Source organism: Sus scrofa, chromosome 8 (assembly GCF_000003025.6).
Source record: "Sus scrofa isolate TJ Tabasco breed Duroc chromosome 8, Sscrofa11.1, whole genome shotgun sequence".
Classification (NCBI taxonomy): domain Eukaryota; kingdom Metazoa; phylum Chordata; class Mammalia; order Artiodactyla; family Suidae; genus Sus; species Sus scrofa.
In genome coordinates, this window is record NC_010450.4 from 42,923,882 (window position 1) to 42,937,274 (window position 13,393).

General features: G+C 32.3%; 1 protein-coding gene across 3 annotated transcripts in view; it reads right to left on the reverse strand.

Moving 5' to 3' along the window:
* Window positions 1–13,393, reverse strand: part of TLL1 (tolloid like 1) — a 238,333-nt gene that overhangs the window by 67,999 nt on the left and 156,941 nt on the right. For all 3 annotated transcript variants that reach the window (XM_021101281.1, XM_021101283.1, XM_021101282.1), the window contains exon 9: window positions 5,703–5,818. In XM_021101281.1, coding sequence (XP_020956940.1) covers window positions 5,703–5,818 — 116 coding nt within the window. The remainder of the gene's footprint in view (window positions 1–5,702; window positions 5,819–13,393) is intronic.

Here is a 13,393-nt window from a genome sequence, read left to right on the forward strand (position 1 = left end):
ACCTTTAAAGGGAGTATAGTATACAAAAAATATTGAATCACTATATTGGACACCTAATGAAACAAACATAATATTGAAAATTAACTACACTTTAATTTAAAAAAATGTACATTTCAAACAGGAAAAATACTGCCAAAAGAAGCTGAGTTAAAAAACTAATCTAAAATACAAACAAAAATCAGGACAAAATGAGCTTGGTGGAAGTCTGAGACGTGAGAAGAAATACTGAATAAAAATATTTGGTAAATCTTCAATAAGTGCCTTGCGAAAAATGGCTCTCCAGTGGAAGAGAATGATGTTAGACTCTTAAGCCATATACCAAAATCAACTCAACAATGGATTAAAGACCTAATCATAAGACTCAAAACTCCTAAGAGAAAAAATAGGGGGAAAGCTTCATTCTATTGGATCTGAAAATAATTTCTTGGATATGGCTCCAAAAACCCAGGAAACAAAAGTGAAAAATTAGTACTATGTCAAACTAAAAATCTTCTGTGAAACAAAGGAAACAATCAACAGTGTCAAAATGCAACTACAGAAAAGGACACAATGTTTGTAAACCATATATCTCAAAAGGGGTTAATAGCCAGAATATATAAAGAACTCCTACAATACAACAAGAAAAAAATAAAATAATCTAATTTAAAAAATGGGCAAAAGACTTGAACAGACATTTCTCCAGAGATGATGAACAAATGGTCAATAATCATATAAAAAATGTTCAACATCACTAATCTTCAGAGGAATGCAAATCAAGCCATAGGAGTTATCACCTCATACTCATTAAGATGGTGATTATGAAAGATTTTAAAATAACATGTGTTGGTGAAGATATGGAGAAATTTGACCTCATGTGCACTTGGGAGAGATTCTAAAATAGTGAAGCCATCTATGAAAAACAAAAAATTAAAGATAGAACTGCCAAATGATCCAGCAGTCGTTGAGAATTTATGCATGCTACAACATGGATAAGCCTCGAGGCCATTATGCAAAGCAAAATAAGCCAGTTACAGAAGGACAAATACTATGTGACCCCATTTTTATGAATTATCTTAAAGTAGTCAAATTCATAAGAAACAAAAAGTAAATGGTGCTTAGCAGGAGCTGAGGGGAGGGGAAAATGGAAAATTGGTGAATGGACATAGTATTTCAGTTTTGCAAGATGAAAAAGTTCTGGAGATCTATTTCTCACAGTGTGTATACACTTAATGCTACTGAATTGTATATTTAAAAATGGTTAAGACAATTTTATGTTGTATGTTTTTTATCACAATATTAAAATGTTAGGTAAATATCTACATAAAGTTAAATTTTACGTGCAAAAAATAATATATCTTCTTTTTCTCAGGAAGAAAATGTGCTTGAAAACGAAACAAAAAAATAGCTTGTAAGATAAAGACAATGTGAATCATAATCTTTTTTTTTTTTTTTTAGAATCTTTTTATGGTTTAGGAAGAGGCTAAAGATACCAATTACATATGCCTAGAAAAAGGTACCAAATAATAGACAACACATTTAAAATTTTCAAACCAGTAGAGAAAGAAATTACATGAGGGGAAAGTAAACCATAATTCAATACATAAGAAAGCAAAACATAGAATAAAAGAAGTCAGTGGACATAGAGTATGCTGATAAGAAACAATAATATATCTGTAATTGTAATAGATGTAACTGTAATAAGCGCTTGAGTTAAAAACAAAACTTTACATTATGGATTCAATAAAGAACAAAACCAAATCATTTGCTGTCTAAAAGGGAAACACCAGAGACACAAGATCTTAAATGGCTAATTGTCTAAAGCAGGATAGAAATACCAGGCAGAAATATTAATCAAAAGAAATCACAGATTTATTAATATCAGAAAAAATATTTTTAACCTAAACTATGAATAGAGATTAAGAGATTCACTATATAATGATAATAGTTTACCTTATTAGAAAGCCGTAATAGTCTAAAAGTATTTATGTATACAATATGTAATAAGATAGTGTAAACAAATATTTTAACTGTAGAGTAATTAATAACATCTACCAAATAGTGGGAAATAATATTTAAATATATTAATAACATATCTTTCTACTATTTCATAGATGAAGTCAAAAACAATAATATAAAAAATATATCAACAGCACAATTAAAAAACTAATTCATATATAGAAAACTCTGTACTCAACCACTGCACAAAACATATTTTAAATCAAAGATTATTTTTCTATGAATATTGGTCAATTCCCAAGTCATTCTGCCAGCCTCAAGCTATTTCAAAGACTGACATCAGACAAATGATAATCTCCAAAAAGTAATTAAAGGAGAAATTAATAAGAAAAGGGAGACTGAAAAACAACATGTTTGTAAATTAAAAAAATATTATTGAAAAATATATGGGCTTAGGAGAAATGATAAGATATGAAGAATTAGAATTGAAAAATAACAAAAATACTATGCATCAATTTGGTAAAATTCAGATAGAGTAGTTCTTAGAAGAAAATTCATAGCCTTGAATGTCTGTATTGGAAAAAAAAAGATGCTTGAAATTAATGAGTTAAACTTGCAACCAAAGAAGTAAAAAATACCAGCGTAAAAAAGACCCATTAAATTTACAGGTTTAATTCCTATCAAAATATCCATGACATTTTTCACATTACTAGAACAAATAATTCTAAAATTATTTAGAATGGCAAAAGACCCCAATACCAAAGCAATTTTGAGAAAAAAGAACATAGCTGAAGGTATCACATTCCTTGACTTTAAATTGTGCACAAAGCTACAGTAATCAAAACAGCATCATTTTGCCACAACAACAGACATATAGAAAAATGGAACAGAATGGAGGGTCGAGAAATAAACCCACACAATTATGGTCAATCAATCTAAATCAAAAGAGGCAAGAATATATAACGGAGAAAAGACAGAATTTTCTATAAATGGTGCTAAGAAAACTAGACAGCTACATGCAAAAGAATGAAATTAGAGTATTTCCTCACACCATATAAAAAATAAATTCAAATTGTATTAAAGACCTAAATGGCTGAATCCTTAATCACTGCACTGGGCAGAGGATGGAACCACATCCTGGCTGCTGCAGAGACATCTATCAATCTTGGTGTACCACAGCAGGAACTCCTAGACTCATAATTCTTAAATTTAAAAATAAGTACATAAAGAATTATATATGCGACCATGTATTGCAAAGTTGTAAACTTTTATGTGTAAAATCTATTTATGCTACACAAGAGTTTCACTTAGTCTTCATTGCGAGTATTGCCCATACCCACCATACTACTCATTATAACACAGAATTATCAGAGAGATCAAATTTTCTTTAACTGTATTTGCATTCTCATCAATACTCAAAATGTGGGTGAGTCATTCCAGATGAATTAGTGAAAGGCAAAAGACAAAAACCATTTAACAACTACTAAAAAACAAAGATAAATATCAATACGATCTTGCTCTGGGAAGACTTTAAAGGCTAGCATTTAAGACAGAATCTAGAAATTAATAGATTTATTCATTTTATTTCTTAATAATTTTAAATTCTATAACCCAACAATATGATAAAGGAAAGGTTATGTCTTCATTTTTAATTTATATATATATATATATATATATATATATATAATTTCATTATCTTGTGTTAATGTGCCACTACTTTCATCAAAGTGTTAAAAAAGAAGAGAAGTGGTAAACATTCTTGGTTTTTTACCTATCTTGAGAGAAATACTTTCAGAATTTCTCCAATGATAAGGGTATTTGCACTAATTTTTGTTGATTCCCTTTATAAGATTAAGAAGGCATTCTTGGTTTGCTCAGGATTTATTGTCATAAAATCATTAATAGATTTTTTCTTGATTTAATTGATATTTATCTAATGATATTTGTACATATATACCCATACATATATGTACACATACAAACATCTAAGTAATAAATAATACATATATACACATACCCAAGTACATATATTTGCACTCGAAATATATATATAACATATTTTATATCTTATTTATATATTTATATTGTATAGACACATACATATATGTGCATATATATTTGCATTTGATTTGGTAATGTGGGGAGGATTTTACATAAGTATTCAAGTGTGAGTCTGGGTTAAAATTTTTCTTTATTACACCATTTGCGTCATCAGGATGGCTATCAAGGTTTTGCTAGCCGTATAAATAAGAGAGTATTTTTTTAATTAACTGAGAGATTTTATATGAGATTACACTTATTTTTTATTTGGTTATTGGGTAGAACTCACTAATTAAGCCATCTGAGCCTGGATTTTCATTGTTGAAAATTATGACTAAAATTTTAATTAAATAGTAATTTGATTTCTTTACTGGTTATAGGAGCATTCAAGCTTTTTATTTCTGCTTGACTATGACATTAGTAACTAGTATTTTGTAGTAATTTTCCCATTTCATTTACATTTTAAAGTTATTGGCATAATTTTAAAATGTTCTTATTCCCATTTTGGTGTCTAAAGCATCTATGTTATAATAATCTTTTTTATTCTAAAAATTAGATAATTGTGCTTTCTCTGTTATTCTTTTTTCTTTCTTGATCTCTTTTCATCCTCTCTTCTATTTTTCTAAGTTGTTTCAAAGTACCAACTTTGTCTATACTTTGTACCATGATATTTTTATGTTTTTAAATTTATCTTTTTTGTTTTTTTGGTCTTTTTAGAACCACAAGTGTGGCATATGAGTTTCCAGGCTAGTGGTGGATTCAGAGCTGCAGCTGCTGGCCTATGCTACAGGCACAGCAATGCTGGATACTTAATCCACCGAGAGAGGCCAGGAATTAAACCTTCATTATCATGGATATTAGTCAGGTTCTTAATCCACTGAGCCGCAATAGGAACCCCCTAACTTTATCTTTTATTTATAACTTCTTCCTTTTTGTACATTTCCATTAATTTTATTGCTCTTTTCCAGCCTCTTTATGTGGATATCTATCTCATTAGTTTTGAGTTTTTCTTTTTTTTTCTTTTGCTTTTAGGGCTGACCAGCAGCACACGGAAGTTCCCAGGCTAGATGTCAAATCAGAGCTTTAGCTGCTGGCCTACACCACAGCCACAGCAATGAGGGATCCAAGCCGCATCTGCAACCTACACCACAGATCATGGCAATACTGGATCCTTAACCCACTGAGCGAGGCCAGGGATCAAACCCACATCCTCATGGATACCAGTCAGATTCGTTTCTGCTGAGCCACAATGGGAACTCCCCATTATAATTATTTTCTTATGGGAGTACTCAAGTGTGTGAATTTCCTAAATACTGCTTTTAGGTGCATGTAGGCTTGGTGTTCTCAGTATAATTCTCATAATTGAAAATAATTTCTAATTTTCATTATAATTTCTTCTTGGCTAAATTGGATATTTGATGTAAATTTCTTAATTTTAAAATGTGTGGGATTTTTCTAATTACCCTTCTGATACCGAATTTTAATTTAATTGTGTCTGAGATCACAATTTGTACCATTATTTCAACTCTTAGACCATTTACCACTTATTTTAAATTTACGTCTTTCAAAAAATTCCTGGATTTTGAGTCATTTCCTTTATAAATTTTCTGAGCTATTTGGTCTCTTATTTGATGAGTTAAATAAGAATTAAAAAAAGTAAATTATATTTGAAAGAAGATGAACTTTTGCTTATCTGAGATTAAAAGAGACTTGATGGGATAAACTACCTTCTCCCCTGCAGTCACAGAAACTCTCCAGATGCAGTGTGTATAAGAAGGGTAGCCATTTGGAAATCCTGGGGAGGAAAGATTGCCATTGGATTCTTGAAGAGTTTCTCCACATGCTAAAAGAAAAAAATATGTATATTTGATTTTTTTAGATAGATGAAATGATAATATCATTCTTTAATTTTTTATGAAAGACATGGCATCATACATAAATGAAACCTTGAGCATTTTGGTGTTAGACTAGAATATATATTTGTATTTCACAAAACACTTATGTCTTTCTTACCACAATTTCCATACACTTAATGGAATCACTAGAGCTAATCATATAACAAGATTCTGAGATTAAATAGTCTGGCATTCCTAAAGTTCTTCCTCATGGAAACCTTTCTCATTCATTCCCAAGGAGCCAGCAGCCAACTTCTAAGTCACCCATATTTAGACTCAGGCCAGTGGATGCCTAGGGTGGCTTTGGGACCACATGAAACATTCCACTAATACATCTGAAGTAAAGTAAGGTTAACCTTTTTTTTTTTTTTTTTTTTTCGCTTTTTAGGGCTGCACCTGCGGCATATGGAAGTTCCCAGGCTAGGGGTCAAATCTGAGCTACTTCTGATGGCCTTTAATACAACCACAGCAATGCTGATCCGAGCCATGTCTGCAACCTACACCACAGCTCATGGCAATGCTGGAAACCCTGACTCACTGAGCAAGGCCAGGGATGCAACCCATATTCACATGGATGCTAGTGGGATTTTTTTCCACTGTGCCACAGTGGGAACTCCCAAAGTGAGGTTAATATTAATAATGAATACCATATCAAAGTTGAAAAAAAGAAATCTTAATAACTAAAAATTATCAATTAAAGAGGTTTCAAAATGTCATACACAAAGAAAATTTTTCTCAGGATAAGCTGGAAAAAATTGAAAGATAAAAACATCAGAGAAGACTCAAATATTCCTACAAGAGGTAGACATTTATTTACTCTGTTTTCTGCTGCTCATACGTAGAAATTGCTGGAAATGCAATTATATTTTCCTCCTACTAAGCCTGTGTAACTCCTTGGAAGAAATTATTAGTCATCTTAAATGGCAAATAATCATCTGCACAGAGTCAAGATGTATGATTGATACCTCCAGGGCCATTTCAACAGACAAAGAGAGCATAATTGGCTCATTGGTTCAGCCACTGTTGTAGTCAGAAGCATTTTATAATGGATTTTCTTGCTGCTTTTGCAAAGTGTGGTACAAGCCACATGAGCTAGGCTGCTTTAAGCACCCTTAATTCAAAAATAATTCCTCTTTCTGACTTACTTCACTCAGTATGAGATTCTCTAGTTCCATTCATGTTGCTGCAAATGGCATTATTTTGTTCTTTTTATGGCTGAGTAGTATTCCATTGTGTATGTATATTTGGAATCTAATATACAGGACGAACGAACCTTTCCACAGAAAAGAAAATCATGGACTTGGAGAATAGACTTGTAGTTGCCTAGGGGGAGGGGAGGGAGTTGGATGGATTGGGAGTTTGGGATTAATGGATGCAAACTATTGCTTTTAGAGTGGATTAGCAGTGAGATCCTGCTGTGTAGCACTGAGAACTATGTCTAATCACTTATGACAGAGCATGATAATGGGAGAAAAAATAATGTATTCATGTATGTGTAACTGGTCACTATGCTGTACAGTAGAAAAAAATTGTATTGGGGAAATAACAATAAAAAAATTCCTCTATGGCAGCCCATTTATATAAAGATTTATAAAAAGATATTTATAACCTTCATTAAGTAATTTGAAAGAGCAACTCTTCCCTCTGAAGGAGACTTAAATAAAAACTGATATATTACCATATTACAGAGCCATAGCTACCATCAGGTGAACTCTTGCCTCATCAAAACTCAATAAATGATAAATGGTTCTGCATCTATTGAGTTAAATGAAGAAACAAAGACGACAACTTTGAAAACATAAAGTAGAGCTGTAAAATCTGACACAATATGAATATTTAGAAACACAGATATTTATGTTTGCAAAACAAAATAAATTTAAATTTAGAGCAAGCAATGTGTGGCCTTAAAATGAATTAACAATGAGATCCTACTGTGTAGCACTGAGAACTACGTTTAGATACTTATGATGGAGCATGATAATGGGAGGAAAAAGTATGTATACGTGTATGGGTAATTGGTTCCCCATGCTGTACAGCGGGGAAAAAAAAATGTGTTGGGGAAATAACAATTAAAAAAAAGCAACAATGCTTACTCTGATGAATAGGCAGATAAAATCACTTTAGAATAGAATGAAACAAAAATACTCAAGGTAAAAAATATATAATCAGCACTTTCCATGAGTCATCTGAGGGCACTTGATAAATGTGACGTTATAAATAAGAATCCTTAGAAAAATGAAAAATTTGTTGAGATCATTAACACAAACAATGTGCTTCTAACTAGGATTGGTTTTTTAAAAATAAATTCTGTAATAATTGAAAACTCTATTAAGCCACAAAGAATGCTGGTACCGGATTTTCTAAAGTTGAATCAAAACAATTAAATATATTTAATACATAAATGTAAATAAATTATATTGTTTTGGTAAAAATATAAAGCAAAACACTCTCTAAAGAAGAAAAAAATAATTCAAAAATTAAATAAATCTATTATATAGCACCTACTTATAATGTAAAAATTGCAAACATCTATTATCAAATTCAGGTAATTATTCATACATTTTTCCCAATGAGTGTGGCTGTCTCAGGCTACCTGATCCATATTTCAAATCAATTTTCCCAACCATTTGTTGATTCATGCTCAGATATAAAAAGGAAACTTTATTATTAAAAGAACTGAAGGAAAATTATCAAGGAAAAGGCAATACCACTGAGTTAAATGCATAGTCTGTCCATTTACTCAGAAAGGTATGTGGATAAAAAAAGAGAAGTTTGCGTAGTTCCCACTGTGGTGCTACAGAAACAAATCCAACTAATATCTATGAAGATGCGGGTTTGATCCCTGGCCTCTCTCAGTCAGTTGGGGATCCAGCGTTGCCATGAGCTGTGGTGTAGGTCACAGATACTGCTTGGATCCCACATTGCTGTGGTTGCTGTGGCTGTGACATAGGCCACCAGTTGTGTCTCCAATTCAGTATAAAGCCTAGGACCTTCCATAAGCCATGGGTGTGGCCCTAAAAAAAAAAAAAAAGAAAAGAAAAAGAGAGAGAGAGAGAAGTTTAAGTCATGGCATTATTCCTTGTTAATTATTTCATACAAGCAAGTTTCAAAAACTTTAATCTCAATTTTTTTTTTCTTCTGTAAAGTGTATTTCATAAAGTTGCCTTGTAGGGCTCAAGAATTGTGATGCCAAAGACCCCTTTTTACCTCTAATACAAGTAGGAAGGTTGTCACAATTGCTACAATTAACAATTGTTAATTGCTACAATATGCCTTTGAGCTATAAAATTCAGTCATATTTAAGAGAAAAAAAGTATAAAGTAATATACAAAGGTAAATTATTATCATTATGTTCCTAATCAAAATTATTCTAAAACATAATCCAGAAGTTAAACTTCTATCTCTCTAGGCAGATGACATGATCTTATATGTACAAAACTGCAATGATTCCACAAACACACAAAAATACTGTTAGAAGTAGCAGAAAAATCAGCAAAATTGCAGAATACAAAATCAACACACAAAGAATGAGTCGCATATTCATAAACTAACAACAAACAATATGAAAGGGAAATTAAAACAATCTCATTTATGAGAACACCAAAAAGAAATAAAATATTTAGGAATAAACTTAACCAATGAGGCAAAAGACATATATACTGAAAACTGCAAAATGTTGCTGAAAGAAATTAAAGAAAGACACAAGCAATGTGTTCATGTATTGGAAGACTTAATGTTAAAATGTTCTCCATACTACCCAAGGCAATCTACAGCTTCAATGCAGTCCCTATCAAATTCACAATGGCATTTTTTGCAGAAATGGGGAGAAAGTCTTAAAATTCATATAGAACCACATACCTTGAATAGAAAAGAAAAACAATCTTGAGAAAAAAGAACTAAGTTGGAAGCCATATACTTCTTGACTTCAAAACATATTGCAAACTGACAGTAATCAAGAGTATGGTGCTGGCATAAGGAGACCAATGGGACAGAATGAAGAGACAAAAATATATCCACACCTAAACAGTAAAGTGGGATATTCAACAAGAGTGCCAAACCTACACAGTGGGGAAAGAATAGTTTCTAGATATAAACATATAAAAGAATAAAGTTAGACCCTTATCTTTCACTACACACAAAAATCAACTCAAAATGGATTGAAGACTTACATAACACCCTAAATTGTAAAATTCCTAGAAGAAAAAAAATAGGTGAAAAGCTTTATAAATGTAGGCTTGGCAATGGTTTCTTGGATTTGAAATAGCACAAGCAAAAAAAGCAAAAAAAGACAAGTGGGACTACATCAAAGTAAAAAGTTTTGTGCAAAAAAATAATACTAATACAGGAGTTCCCTGCTGTGGTGCTATGGGTTAATAGTCTGGTTTGTCTTTTACCCAGTGTAGCGGGTTAAAGGATGCAGTGTTGCTGCTTCTGCAGCTCACATTCATTCCCTGGCCACGGAACCCACATGTGTTGAGGGTGCAGCTGAGTGAAAAATAAATAAATAAATAAAAAGCCTTGTTCAGCAAAGGAAACAATCAATGACATGAAAGCCAGTCTTTGAAATGGAAGAAATCATTTGCAAATCATACATTTCATGTGGGATTAGTATCCAAAATAGATAAAGAACTCCTACAACTCAATAATAACAAAACAAAACAAAACAAACAACCAAATTTTAAAATGAGCAAAGGACCTGAACAGACATTTCAAAGAAGACATACAAATGGCCAACAGAAATGTGAAAAAAATGCTCAACATCATTAATAACCAGGGAAGTGCATATCAAAACCAAAATGAGATATCACCTGTTAGGATGGCCATTACCCAAACAAACAAACAAACAAAACAGGAAATAACAAGTATTGGTGAGGATATGGAGAAATTGAAACAAGTTTGCACTGTTGGTAGGAATGTAAAATGGTGCAGTCACTGTGGAAAACAGCATTGAGTTTCCACAGAAATTATAAAAAGAACTACCAAATGGTCCAGCAATTCCACTTCTGGATATTGATCAAAAAAACTGAAAACAGAATCTTGAAGAAATATATATATACTCATATATTCATTGAAACTTTATTCAGAGTAACCAGGAGATAGAAACAACCTAAATGTCCACTGACAGATGAATGAATAAAGAAAATGTGGTATATACATACAGTAGAATATTATTAAGCTTAAAACAGAAAGAAATCTGCTATGTGCTACAACATAGATGAATCTTGAGGACACTATTCTAAGGGAAATAAGTCAGTCATACATAGAAGGACAAATATTGCATGAGGTTTCTAAAGTCATCAAACACACAGAGGTGGAAAGTAAAATAGTGGTTGGGAGGAGGGGAAAGGGAGTTGGTCTTCAATAGGTATAGAGGTTCAGTCATGCAAGATGAAAAAGTTCTAGAGGTCTGCTGTATGATATGCATATGATTAACAGTACTGTAATTAAAAGTGTGTTAACAAGATAGGTCTCGTTATGAGTGTTAATTAAAATAAATTAATCATTAAAAATTAAACTTCTAAATGCTTTATCATATGATCCATCTCATTTTTGCATCGACTCTTATGTATTTTTTTTCTTCTAAGATAAAAAATTGTGTATGAATTGTACAAATGCTAGTTGGATTGTGTGTGGCTAAGTAATTATCACAAATTCTTGTGTTTTTAATAATATGGTTAAATTTACAGCTAACTGTATATTTGCATCGACAAATATTTTACCAGCAAATGTCTATGTTATCTAATAAATATCAAAGGTTGAGAACTATTTCTCCATATTCTGTAAGAACACATTTACAATTTTACTAACTCTAAAGAAAACATACACTAACTTATATCAAATTAATCTCTTCCCAAAGGATCTTTTATTTATCTCTATATTTATTTTATTACAATTGATTTAGTGTTCTGCCAATTTCTGCTGTACAGCAAAGTGATGCAGTTATACATACACACACACACGTATATATACACACATTCTTTTCCTCACGTTATTCTCCATCATGTTCCATCACAAGTGATCAGATATAGTTCCCTGTGCTATACAGCAGGATCTCATTGCTTATCCACTCCAAATGCAATAGTTTGCATCTACTAACACCAAACTCCTAGTCCATGCAATCCCTCCCCCTCCCCAGGGCAACCGCAAGTCTGTTTTCCATGCCCATGAGTTTCTTTTCTATAGACAGGTTCATTTGTACCATATATTAGATTCCAGATATAAGTGATATCATATGGTATTTGTCTTTCTCTTCTGACTTACTTCATTCAGTATGAGAGTCTCTAGTTCCATCCATATTTCTGCAAATGGCATTATTTTGTTCTTTTCTATGATTGAGTGATATCCCATTGTATATAAGTATCACGTCTTCTTAATCCAGTCATCTGTTGATGGACATTTAGCTTGTTTCCATGTCTTGACTATTGTGAATAGTACTGCAATGAACTTAGGGGTGCATGTATCTATTTCAAAGAAAGTTTTGTAAGATTTATGCTGAGAAGTGGGATTGCTGAATCATATGGATATGTAATTAACTTTTTCTTACATCTATGGCTCCCTTGAACTTTTATTTGTAATAAATAAGATATAGGTTTAAATGATTTTAAGATAAGGAATGTTAAAAGGAATCCTAAATTATCTGAGTTGTAATGGTTAGATTAATTTACTGATTTTATTTTTTATTTTTATGGCCCCGCCTGTGGCACACTGAAGTATTTTAAAATATATTTCAATAGTAACTGCCTAGCCAAGTCTGATTCATTCATTTCTTTGGCCACGCCTATAGCATGTGGAATTTTGTGGCCAAGGATCAAATCCGCACGATGGCGGCGACCCAAGCCACAGCAGTGACACCAGATTCTTAACCTACTCCTGAGTCATCCTTTAAGAGGAAGCACAAATACCAACTCCAAGAAGACTTCTTCCTCCAGAGTGTGCTCATTGTAGGCAACTCTCTCAGAACTGCTTTAGCATCCTTGCCTGAAAAGATTTTCTTCCTCGATAAGTGATATTATTTATATAATCCAACAGATGATTGGCTATTTATGTGTATCATCTGTGTTTTCTTCTCTGTGATTATAACATCTGGTACAGTGCCTTTCACAAATTAAAGCAACTATTTCATTCCTACAGGAACCACCTATTGTGCACCTAATTTATAGCTGATTCAGAATATCATGAGGGAAAAGCCCAGTGGCAGTCCTAAAGAATCTTATACTCTAATGTGGAAAATGAGAAGTAAATTGATGATTATAAGATTAAGACATAAAAGCTACAATAATATAAGACATTTACAACCATGGGTGTCCCAGGAAACCAGGGAGTTTTTAAGTAGGAGGTTACACAGGAGAGAAATCCTGAATATGAGTTAAGATTTAGCCAGGGAGGCAGTTATGAGTTTCTTGTCTGGAAGAGGAGACAGAAGGCAAGCATACTTTAGTGTCAGGACTGAATGAAATAGAGGTGAGAAACTAGGCTGTTAAGGGAAATACATAAAGAAGAGGCTGAAGGAAGAGACAAGGAAA